This window comes from Mesoplodon mirus, assembly GCF_964341445.2.
Source record: "Mesoplodon mirus genome assembly, chromosome: 15".
NCBI classification, from domain to species: domain Eukaryota; kingdom Metazoa; phylum Chordata; class Mammalia; order Artiodactyla; family Ziphiidae; genus Mesoplodon; species Mesoplodon mirus.
Genome location: NC_138991.1, coordinates 66,799,749 through 66,811,623, shown reverse-complemented (window position 1 = coordinate 66,811,623; position 11,875 = coordinate 66,799,749). Strand labels below are relative to the sequence as shown.

Genomic DNA, 11,875 nt, shown 5'->3' with positions numbered 1-11,875 from the left:
ATTCCCCCAGGCTCCCTCCTTGGGTGTAAATAGCTCATGAGTTCAGCAGGTTAGACCTCCAGCCACAGTACATCTTTGTTAACCTGGAAAAGAGGGATGGAGGGAAAGCGGGGAAGCCCGGGAGAGTCAGTTCTGCCTTTTACTTAGTAATTGATTGGTTTGGTTTAAGACAGTGCTTTTCTTTAGGACACCAGCTCCAAACAACTGAGGTGTTTCTTTAAACATAAAAGTTCCAACTGTTCCCTTGCTTCGCTTTTTGTGTGTAGGAGGAGGGTAGGGTAGGTTACAATCAAATATTTAATTGCTCAGGTGGAAAGGTCAGTGATTAAAACAAATTTCCCCCCTCCAACTTCTTCTAAAGCTGTAGGCAAATTGGTTACCTAGAAACACAATGACTTATGACTAACCCACCTCCTGTATTGACCAGTGTCAACACATATGAAACCATAGGTCATTTGTTGACAAGTTTTCCTAGAACTATGAAAGGTTTATAGAGGTTAATGTTCCCAGATTAATGGGGGCTAATGGCTTTGAGCAAGAAGCCAGGTCTGAGGGGAAAAAAAATTGAAAATTGGTTTTTAGTGCCAGCATGGAGCTTTTGCCAGCTGCCACATGCATTAGTAAGAATGTGTAGGGAATTCCCTGGCGGTCCAGTGGTTAGGACTCTGCACTTTCACTGCCAGGGCCTGGGTTCAATCCCTAGTCGGGGAACTAAGATCCCACAAGCCACACAGCCGGTGGGTGGCGGGGGGGGGGGGGAGTGTAGAATTGCAGAGGAAAGGTGGAATAGCTTGGCGTGCAGATAGCTTTGACTCTAACGGATTGCCTCAAAGCTCAGGACGGTACGGCTCTGTTCTGCACTTCTGTGAGGAGGCCTCCTCAGAAGAGCAATCTATACTTCCTTTTACAAATACTTTAATTATCCTCGATTCGAGGATAATCTCTCCGTCGCAAATCCTGTTTCCCTTCCTTGGAGTTTAATATGTCACATCGCTTAGGGGAACAAGTGGTTCCAAATATTAGGAACACCCACGGTAGTTCTGGAAGCGCTGTGACTCGTGAGAAACCTCCTCTTCTGCCGTAGTAGTGAGACAAGCTCTTTTCAGTTGACCTCCCCCGCTCGGGGGACTGAGCCTCCTTCACTGGTGAGCCTCAGGCGTGTGGCGGATGCAGGGAGGAACCGGTGCAGTTCCGGGGGCCTTAACTGTTTTCACTCCCACCACGCCTTCCCGGTAGGACTGAGGGTCTTTCATGGTACAATTCGCGCCACATCAGGTTGGGAGACTTGGGACAGAGTGACAGGTCCGAGGTGTGTTTATCTTAAGCCGAGAGAACCTGCTGGGTCTGGGCTCCTCAACTGTAGGGTGAGGCTTGGTGGAGCAGTGGCCACACCTGCTGGGACAACTCCGAATGCTCTCACTTGGTTTCTGACTTTGGAAATTACAGGCTACAGGAATATACGCTGCTTGAAAAATATGCGAGGTGTGTGGAGTCAACACCAGGTCTCCCTCAATCCTCCCCGCTCCGACCCGAAGCTTACTTTCCATGTGAGGTGACCGTGGTCAAGGGCACCTCCTTCGTGTGTGCATGTACATACAACACGCCCCAGAGCTACTGGGTCAATGGTAAAATTCTGAATTTAAAAACAAAATCTAAACAATTCCAGGTTTGTGAAATCACTCTATAAATGTACAAATTTAAATAAAAAGCAAAACCAGAAGCCTCATTCCTTAATCACATCTTGTATTTTATTTCTTATAATTAATGGCTAATGAAGGAAAAAAGTGTTACTATTTTAAGACAGCAACTGTAACTTAAATGCTAATCTACTCCATAACACAGGGAGCCTTCCCCCAGGGCTGTAGTGGGCGTTTATTAAGTTTCCCGAACCCAGGGGCAACTAGTCAGTTTTATTACTTATCAAACATAGGAAAAAATTGCATATTATTGTTTCCCATAGCTGGAAAATTCCACAAACAATACATTTTCTCCCTGCACACAATCCCTCGACTCAAACCAGAAGCTAGCTACCAAAATACCTACAATTAGGATTCTCAGACTGGAGCCTGGCTGCTTCTGAGGGTTATTTGGTGGGATGCCAAGGGGCACTGCCCACGATAAGGTGAGTATGCTCCATCTGTCCAGAGAGCAATGTCTACTTGAGGCTAAGGAATCATGTTTATTTTTCAAAAATGTCAAATGGAAGCTTTTCCCCCAAAATGAAATACAGGGAACCACATACATAAAACAAGTTTTAGGAGCCGGCACTAGCAGCAGTTAGTTGGCTGATACGAATTCTCACTGCACACATACCCTAGGGGTGCGCGCAGCCCTCCCCCACGGCGTGCCGAGGGGAAATGCTCGGCACACCAAGCCTCACCGCCCTGAATCTCTCAGTTCAAAGACTGGGCGTCCTGCCTGGGACACAGAAAGGTCTATGGGGGTCCAAGAGCCGCCAACACTGTGGCGGTGTTGCTGCCCTTTTTTCGGGTAAATGCTAGTCAGAGGTAGCAGAGCTGGTCTTTTATGTGCTAAAGTCCAGCTCTTTAAATTTAACTTTTCTGGCTTTGCCTTTTTGGTTGCAATAAACTTCAACAAATTACTAGTTCTGCTTGTGTTACTGCAGCTCTCAGACCCTGTGGCACCTCGTTCCAGATCACAGCAAACAGCGATACATGTTCCCAAACTCTGAGAAAGCCCTGAATGTTCCCACACAGCTTCCTGCCCTTAATCTAGTTTCCGAATATTCTGGTTCTTTTCCTTCTTTGTATATTCTTCTAGTCGAAGAAGCCACTTTGCCCAGTACTGGGAGCAGAGCTCTGCGTCCATGAAGTGTGGGTGGGCAGGGGACCCGTCTTTGTAGGCAACCACAATCAAGCCGCACTGAACCTAGGAAGGAACACAGGGCAATTCCAGCATCTCCACAGTAGCAACACAGTTGAGGTCCATTTCCTTCTCACTCCAGGGCACACTCAGAACAAAACAATCTACAGTAACAGCTCCTAACTCAATTTCTTTTTTTTTTCTTTCTTTTGCTGTATCCGGGCCTCTCACTGTTGTGGCCTCTCCTGTTGCGGAGCACAGGCTCTGGACGTGCAGGCTCAGTGGCCATGGCTCACGGGCCCAGCCGCTACACGGCGTATGGGATCTTCCCAGACCAGGGCACGAACCCGTGTCCCCTGCATCGGCAGGCGGACTCTCAACCACTGCGCCACCAGGGAAGCCCCCTAACTCAATTTCTAAGATGGCTTGATGAAAGACTGGCCCAGGATACATACGAACACAAAGATGACAGTTAAGACGCTAAAGAATGGACTGTGATCATTAAAGAACTATTAACACCAACAAAAAGCCCAGGAAGAGGGGGAAAGTGCTTTTTAAAGTGGTGGAAGGACAGCAACAGAGTAAGCAGTGGGTTACAAACAGAATAAAACCCTAAGGAGGGAAGGAGCTATAACCCAGCATCAAGCAAAGCTTTAAGTAAGTGGAGGCTCCGCGTCCTGACCTGAAAGCTGTAGTTGATGTCATGGTTTATGGCACCAACATACGCCACGACTTGCAGCGGGTTGTCAAATGTATTTTGGATGAAAGGCTTTCGCTTCTCCGATGTCTTCCAATCAATCACACACAGCTTGCCCCTAAAGAGAAACCAAAGGAAGCCCTTGAAGGTCTTACACATAGTTTGCTACTTGTCACCCAATGACTGTTGCTTCTATTCCCCACATTCCAAGAAGACGGCTCTCCTGAGCTTTACTTAGGGTTGAAGAGGTGTGACGTTCTTTCCTTTGAGCCCCTCATTCAGGTCAGCCACGAGGTATGACGGAAGATGCTTCCTAAGTGCACCCATGGGAGCTGCAGGTGCGGGCCCAGGTGCAAGTGCTGGGAAACAACTTCTCCAGCACAAGCTTCTAAACTTTCTAGAAGTTTCTTTGGACCTCCATGGTTTAACAGTTGACAAGGGAATTGAAACTATTATTATCTTAGTTGATTTGGGTTCAAACGTCTATCAGAACGAACCACAACAGACCAGTAGCAAAGTCCCCATCGTAAAGGACTAAGCATCGTGGTGCCTCAGAAACCAAAGCTGGAGTTCAAATCCATCAACACTTAACAGGCACCAACTATATGCAGAAATACAAAGAAGAAGACCTGGTCCCTGTCCTAAAAGTTTATATACAGGGTAGAGATATTACTATTAGGGATATTGGGAGAATAGAAAAATTCCTGCCACTTTTTTTTAGTTAAATAACCAGTACATCCCCCACCCCCACCCCATCCCGGTGGACTTTTACACTTGCCAAGCACAGATGTCAAAAGGGCCGCAGGGCGGGTGCACTGAGAACCGGTGATTCTCAAAGGGCTCTATCTGCTCACTTCAGCTTCAAAACCAGCAGTTTAGAGGGAGATTTGCACAGAGTTACCTTTCTGTCACCATAGCCCTAGATTACAACTTATGCAAGGTATTTATAAAATCTATAAAGTCTAGAATAGCACCGTCTGAAGAAATAAAATGCGAGCTACACACATCATTTAAAATTTTCTAGTAGCTACATCCAAAAAGAAAAAAAAAAGGTGAAATTTTAATATTTTATTTAACCCAACGTATCCAAAATATCATTTCAATATATAATTAATATTAAAAAGTTATTAATGAGATATTTTACATTCTTTTTTGTACGAAGTCATTGAAATCTAGTTTGTATATTTACAGCATACCTCTGTTTGGACTGGCCACAGTCATGTGCTTAATGATGGCCTTTTATGGCTAAAGGCTACTCTACTGGACAGTGCAGGTATACAGGTAACATGTCATCTTTATAACTGTTTTCTATTGCTGTAGAGCTTGACAATCTATGCAAATGAAGAGAAGGCCCCAGCATCCTCAGGGCACTACGATTTCCAGTTCTCTCTCTTGAAAAAAATCAAAATACGCTACAGTAAAGACTTCTGCCATGTACCACTGTTTCTAGCAATGTACTATAACTTGTAGAACTTAATAACATGGAAGAAAACTTAGTAGTATAAACCCAAATTAAAATTGCAATGAGACAGTCCACAAATAGCTCTTTAACAAATAAAAAGAGCTAATTTATTTTGCTCAGCCTAATTTATTTTGAAATGCAGGCTGAAATGACGAAACAGTGTTAAAACGCATGTTCCCTGTGGCCCCGCAATTTCCCTTTTAGGTCTGTACCATAGAGCAATGCTTTGCTATCCTGGGTGCAAGTGACACATGCCTGGAAAATTTAAGAAGTATTCACACCCAGGCCTACTTCAGATCAACGGAATTTATCCAAACCTCACATATCATTCACCAAAACAAACAAACCAACGAACCCACGCACCTGCCGAGAGAAACTCACGACAGAATAGGAGGAGACACAGTCATTGCTGTAGTTTGTAACTGAAAAACTAGAATAACCTGAGTGCTCCCAACAGGGAACTGGATATGGTTCATTCATACCCAACAGCAGTTAAAAAGAGAGAATAGGATCAAGAGAGAATAGGATCAAAATAATGTTGCTAACATTTACTGAGTAGATAGTGTGCACTTTAAGTACCGTACAGGGAATGTCTCATTTAACGTCTATAACAAACCTATGAGGTAGGTACTATTATTTGTCCTATTTTACAGATAAACAAATTGAGGTACAGAGAAGCCAAAGCCAAGTAAGTAGCCCAGGGTTAAGAAGAAAAGCCAGAAACCAAACTCAGGCAGCCTGTCTCCAGAGCCCAGTAACTTTTAACTGGAGTTCCAAGGGTTTCACTCACAGATTTTCCCCTTATCCTGTTGTATCGCTCATATGCTTTTTTCTTTTCTTTTTTTTTGGAATAGGGGTATCTGCAGGTTATATCTACCCTTGAAATCTGGAGTAAGTGGTGAAAACAGTAACAGAGCAGCAATTTAAAAGCCACGGGAAGCTTTATTAAGCTCAGAGTTCCTATCCATGTCAATCACTGCCTGGAAGCCAGGCAAAGAGTTGATTTTCAGGGCCAACAGATCAAGGTGCTATTTTTAGGGAAACAGGAAAGAAAATGCAGGAATCAAATTGGATCTTATGGCTGGTACTTTGCTTGGGGTGGGGGGGGAGGGGAGGGGAACATGCTGGAAAACAGGCCATCCTAGGGATACTGGGAAGTTGTACCTTTTCTCCACGAAACACTTTGACTTCGGAATGTAGATTTACAAGGATGAGATGGCTCTTACCTGATGTGACTTTACAGAGGCCACACCTTGAAGCAGGAATTAAAAGGAAAAACTAGCATTGGAAGGGAACCATGTGTCCCACCCAGAATGAATTCACCTCCACACTTGATGTAAAAAATTGAATACTGGGGCTTCCCTGGTGGCGCAGTGGTTGAGAGTCCGCCTGCTAATGCAGGGGACGTGGGTTCGTGCCCCGGTCCGGGAAGATCCCACATGCCACGGAGCGGCTGGGCCCGTGAGCCATGGCCGCTGGGCCTGCGCGTCCGGAGCCTGTGCTCCACAACGGGAGAGGCCCGCGTAACGCAAAAAAAAAAAAAAAAAAAAAAAAAAAAAAAAACAATGAAAAATTGAATACTTACTGATAATCAGCTACACAGTCCAGCAGACCTACATACTTTAGGGTCTCATGTTTAACAGCACTTTCCAGAGCCTGCACTCCACTGACATCTCTCAGAACATGCTGGATACTTTGGATGTAGCCAGATTTGAGGAGATTTTCATCAGGTTCTTTTAAGTTCCCCTGGGGTGACAGTATGCTTTCCAAGGCTTCATGAAACCGTTTCCCTTGTAAAAACATGTCTGAAAAGAAAATCGGGGAAAAGGAAAACAACAGCAATAACAAAAAACCCCCAAACAAAGCTAATACTAAGGAACAGATACTAAACTCTCAACAATCAAATTAAAAATTACATGAATTACCTTTAAGTGATAACCCCTAAGACTTGTGAAATACACTAAGAATGCACTTTGAAAACAAAAGGGACTAGAAGAGCCTAGATAATAAGATAGATTAAAATGAAGTATTTCTAGTAGCATTAGGTCAAAGCTAGAATTGAAGATCTGGGGGCTACAGGACCACACCTAGTGAATTCACACAGAATGTAAGTGTCCGTTTAATTTAGGTAACCAGTAAGTTAACTAGCTGTGATAAATAGTTATTAGACATTTAGGGAACTGTGCTTGTTTACAGTTCTTTTTACAACCAAATCTTCATTATGAACTTAGGTGGAGGCATCCTTTTACCAACAGGCTTAGTGACTGGCAAAGAGTGAAAATCAAGGCACACACTAATGTTGTGGGATTTGGGGCAGAGGGGAGGAAAATATATGACATTCTTCTCCTGCACTTTCTTTTAGGGCAAGAACAGCCTAAGACAGTGGCTCTGTCCTGAATTTTTTTTCCTCATACACTATTTTTTTGGCCTCCATGTAGCATGTGGGTTCTTGGTTCCCTGAGCAGAGATCAAACCCGTGCCCCTTGCAATGGAAGCGTGGAGTCTTAACCACTGGACCACCAGGGAAGTCCCTTCTCATACACTTTTAAGAAAAGAGGACACAAACATATTCAACAAATGCAAGAAACACTACATATTCACTTGACTCTTGATAAGGGAAGGAGAGAAAGAAAGAAAAAGAGGGCATTGTTGTGCTAAGCAGTGGCCTTGGCGCTTTCAAACTGTTAACTTTCAAACACAACAACCTGGCAAGATACGGATCATCACCCCCATTTTAATGAAGAAGGCCTAGGCAGTGCTGTTAATTTGCCCCAGGCACCAGAGCGTAAGGTCATTCTGGTCCCTCACACAGCAGAGTGAGAGATGAAAAATCAGGGACCATCAGTAAGATACACACAGAAACAGAGCAGGAGCTATATATGCTTGGAGACAGACCCACAGAAAATGAGGAAAACCATCTCATCTAATGAGGTAATGTCAAACCATATTACCTTTGTCAAGTATTTTTTACAAAGATTTTGAAAGGTCAGTTCTACCATTGGCAAAAAGTGGAACTGCTTCAGGGAAATTACTTGGAAAGAGAGGTGAAATTCAACTGAGGAAATAAGTTATTCTACTCCAAATTTACTTGGCTTAATTGGACTTATTAGCACATAAAAGGCCTACAAATTTAAGACTTACGGAATTAAAACCTAGGGAAAAGAAGAGCAGTATTTATCTACAGACTAGCTTTACTGAAGCAGAACACAAACATGTTAAAAACATGAAGGAAAAAAATTCGTTTATCAACAGCCAAGCAAACAGACAACTCATTCCCCACTGCAGTCTTAACCCCAGGGAGGTCTTCATATGTAAGGGGCAACAAACATGGGATCTGGGTTACAGAATCCCTTAGGATTGTAAAGCTAAGAACATTAAACATGATTAAACTTGTGAAAATAAATCTTAAAAGATTCAAGAGTTATTGCAGATAGCATCAAGTCAGAGTATTCACTCAATAAATTAAAGGAATAAAAGTGAAATATTTTCAAGTCCCAGTAAATAAAATGTATTATAAAAAAAAACATGAGTCTCCTATATTCTGACTGACAGCGTGGATATTTTAGAATTAAAAAAGTCAGTGTAGGACTTCCCTGGTGGCGCAGTGGTTAAGAATCCGCCTGCCAACGCAGGGGACACAGGTTCGAGCCCTGGCCCGGGAAGCTCCCACATGCTGTGGAACAACGAAGCCCGTGTGCCACAACTACTGAGCCTTCGCTCTAGAGCCCTCAAGCCACAACTACTGAGCCCACGTGCTACAACTACTGAAGCCTGTGCGCCTAGAGCCCGTGCTTCGCAACAAGAGAAGCCACCGCAATGAGAAGCCCGCGCACCGCAATGAGAAGCCCGCGCACCGCAATGAAGAGTAGCCCCCGCTCACCGCAACTAGAGAAAGCCCGCGCGCAGCAACGAACACCCAACGCAGCCAAAAGTAAATAAAATAAATTTATATAAAAATAAAAGGCAATTAGCTCCTGCATATAGTCCTTGCCCCAGGGAGCCAAGGAATTTACATGGGGCTCCGACCTTGACCATTTTGGCCATGTCCAAGTGCCACCTAAATACTTAATATTTTTTCTTTAAAACACGTGACCACAGGTTTAATGTGTTATGCATACACACAGGTTTTTTCTAAGATGCCTCAAAATAAGTGCATTGCTCTTAAATTAAAAATTAAAGTGCTTGTGTACCACGAGGGGTACATGTACTGCTCTCTGGGAAGCATGGCCTAAGGAATGCTCAGTGTAAAACTTAGCTTCAACAACTATAATCCTGATGGGGGACCAGGTAATTCTCCTGTACCATTGGTCTTTTCTTTCATCTTGCTTTTGAATGGAATCTATTTTAAGAAAGCTATTCTCACTTGTCTAAGAAGTTAGTGAGTTAGGAGTTGAAGGCTGAAGTTTATCAATTCTCAGTTCCTAATGAAGAACATCTGATCATCTCAATTTACTAAGACCTAAATACAGATCACATGTTCTGGCTTATTGACCATCTTTAAATTTATGGGTCAGTCTCTGATGATAAGCAGAGCAAGGGGGTATTTACTAGATTCTGAACAGAATGCCTAGCAAACAACTAGAATTCCATTATGAGGCGATCGACTCTCCCATAATCAAACAAAACAGGCAAGTCTAACACTTAAGTTTGTAGCTTATAAAATAAATGAATTTCATACATCTTTAGTCAAAGTACTTGATCTCTGTGCTTCAATTTCATCTGTGAAATGGGGATAATAGTATCTGTGCTTCATAGGGTTGTCATGAGGATTGAGTTAATATATAAAAAGTACTGTTAATACTAATTATCATTTGAAAGTAGTTTCTCACTAGTTAACGTTAAAAAAAGAACAACTCATCCTTTTGACACTGGTGCTGTGTTCTGGAAAACATAATAACCATACAGAATCAGGATTAAGAAAATTACTTGAAGTATATTCTGCAAAGCCATCCTCTCCCAGTTCCAGAATCATCCGACGTTTCCACCTCTCCAAACAGGAAATCTGTTCTGAGGTCATGGTCTGCTGAAGGATTCGGGTCACACTTGGTATCATATTCCTTTGCAAAGGGATTTTCAAAGGAATTGTAGGATCACTTGTTGCATTTGGTTTTCCGCTTTTCTCTGGATTGAAGAGAGGACACCAGTTTCGTGGAACTCCTGCTTCTTCTTGCTTTGGGGCCTTACACTTCCTCACAGGTCCGTAGAGTAAAGCATCTTCCTCAAACAAAGACTGTGGCGGCTGAGCATGGCCTCTGAATGACAAGACAGACCTTACTAAATCAGAGTACTTTTCTTGGTCCACTTCTTCATAAGGGTTCACTTTTTTCTTCCGGCCACACAAATAAGAGGAAGTGGAGAAGACCACACGGGGGGCTGGTTCTACAGAAAACCCCTTTGAACTTTTAAGCTGCCTGCAGATGGTCTGAAATACCTTCATCTTTAGATATTTTTCCACTTCCCTCTAGTCCTCTTGTAATGTCGAGGACCTTTTTAATTTTGCTTTCCTATCAAAGAGAAAAGTGGTGTTAGATATCAAATGTGTTAAATATTTGAACCATCAAAGCGAAAGCTGCAACAGTATGATATTGCACATTAAAATTGTATTCGGTAAGTTTTTTCGACATGTTTAACAGAGGAAAACAAACCTGACTCCATACTGAATCTATTACTTTAGCTCTAACCTTTGTGCCCTGTTGCAGGGGGCTTAGTCTTTCAGGCTCTGCATCTTTTGGAAAAGTACGTTGCCTATAGCCTGAGATACACAGGAGAACCCATTCTCAAGGCTCTGACCTTTAAAGGTATTAACACTTTTCCAATCATATAGAGATTAAAAATTCTGCAGGACAGAAAATAACGATCTTGTTGCAGGTATATAGGAACACTGTGACCAGACCTGCGTGGACAGCTGTAAGAACAAAGGATTCTGGCACCGAGAAGTGGGCAACAAGCAGCCACACCCCCTCCCCTTTTAGTATAAAAGAAGCCTGAACTCTAACTGGGGAAGATAGTTCTTTGGGACACAAGTCCACCATCTTCTCTGGCTGCTGGCTTTCTGAATAAGGTCTCTATACTTTGCCCTAACAGCTCATCTGTCAATTTATTGGCTTGTCCTGCAGCCGAGCTTGGACTCGGTAATACTCGGACAAAACTATTTCTAAAGAACCGGCACCTGTTAAACGTGAAGTAGACAGCTTGGGGCCACATGTCCCCAGCTATGGAGCCATGTGCCGGCCACGAAGGGAGGCGTGTGTGAGACAAAGAAACACAGGACGCTGGAGGGGCGGCGACAGAGTTAACAGTGCCTCCACTCATCCCTGAACACCAGATTCTCTGCTACGTATCCTGCGTGGAGAGTTCTCATCTAACCCCTCACACCCTCCAAGGTGGGCACCACTGCGACCCGGCCCGCTCAAGACACGGCACTCGCGCTCCGGAAGGGTCCCCATTGATCTGCCGGCCAGAGGCCATCAGCAGGGCCCACGGCCCAATCCCCGCTCCGGCGGAGGCGGAGCCCCGGCGGGGACAGGACGGCGGCGGCCCCTCGGGCGGGCGTCAGGGTTAGGGAGGGCCGGCAGGGGAGGTACCTCGGAAGCCGGCGCGCTCCGCTAGCTCCAGGGCGCGACAACCCCGCGAACAGGTACTTTCGTCAGTCCCGCGCTTTGCTCCCGACTTAGGCCCCGCCCCAGGCACGGCGGCCCCAGCATGCACTGCGGCGCTCACGCCCCACCCCTAGCCCCTCGTGCACCTCAGTGGACACTGGAGCGATCCGTGGGGAGACCCTCCCCGCACGCAGAAGCGCGGGCGCCTCCAAATCTCGCGCTCTCTCTCTCTCTCTCTCTCTCTCTCTCTCTCTCTCTCTCACGAGATCTCGTTTACGTCAGAGCTCGTCGCCA

General features: G+C 44.6%; 1 protein-coding gene across 2 annotated transcripts; it reads right to left on the bottom strand.

The window, feature by feature from the left end:
• Positions 1–1,733: 1,733 nt before the first annotated feature.
• Positions 1,734–11,815, bottom strand: MGME1 (mitochondrial genome maintenance exonuclease 1). Of its 2 annotated transcripts, none has more exons than XM_082644728.1 (5): positions 11,728–11,815; positions 9,909–10,486; positions 6,568–6,787; positions 3,506–3,638; positions 1,734–2,889 (listed from the first exon to the last, which is right to left on the bottom strand). In XM_082644728.1, the coding sequence occupies exons 2-5, from the start codon at positions 10,417–10,419 to the stop codon at positions 2,728–2,730; spliced, it is 1,026 nt and encodes a 341-aa protein (XP_082500854.1). In that variant the 5' UTR covers positions 10,420–10,486; positions 11,728–11,815; the 3' UTR covers positions 1,734–2,727. The 2 variants fall into 2 exon arrangements, with proteins under 2 accessions (XP_082500854.1, XP_082500853.1); XM_082644727.1 differs by lacking the exon at positions 11,728–11,815 and adding an exon at positions 11,567–11,668.
• Positions 11,816–11,875: the final 60 nt, after the last annotated feature.

Excerpts from the sequence above, each read along its gene's own strand:
- MGME1 (XM_082644728.1), bottom strand. The coding sequence starts at position 10,419 with ATGAAGGTATTTCAGACCATCTGCAGGCAGCTTAAAAGTTCAAAGGGG. Across the intron at positions 6,788-9,908 it reads CTTTGCAGAATATACTTCAA|ACATGTTTTTACAAGGGAAA; the intron begins GTAATTTTCTTA and ends TTTTCTTTTCAG. Across the intron at positions 2,890-3,505 it reads ACATCAACTACAGCTTTCAG|GTTCAGTGCGGCTTGATTGT; the intron begins GTCAGGACGCGG and ends GTTCCTTCCTAG.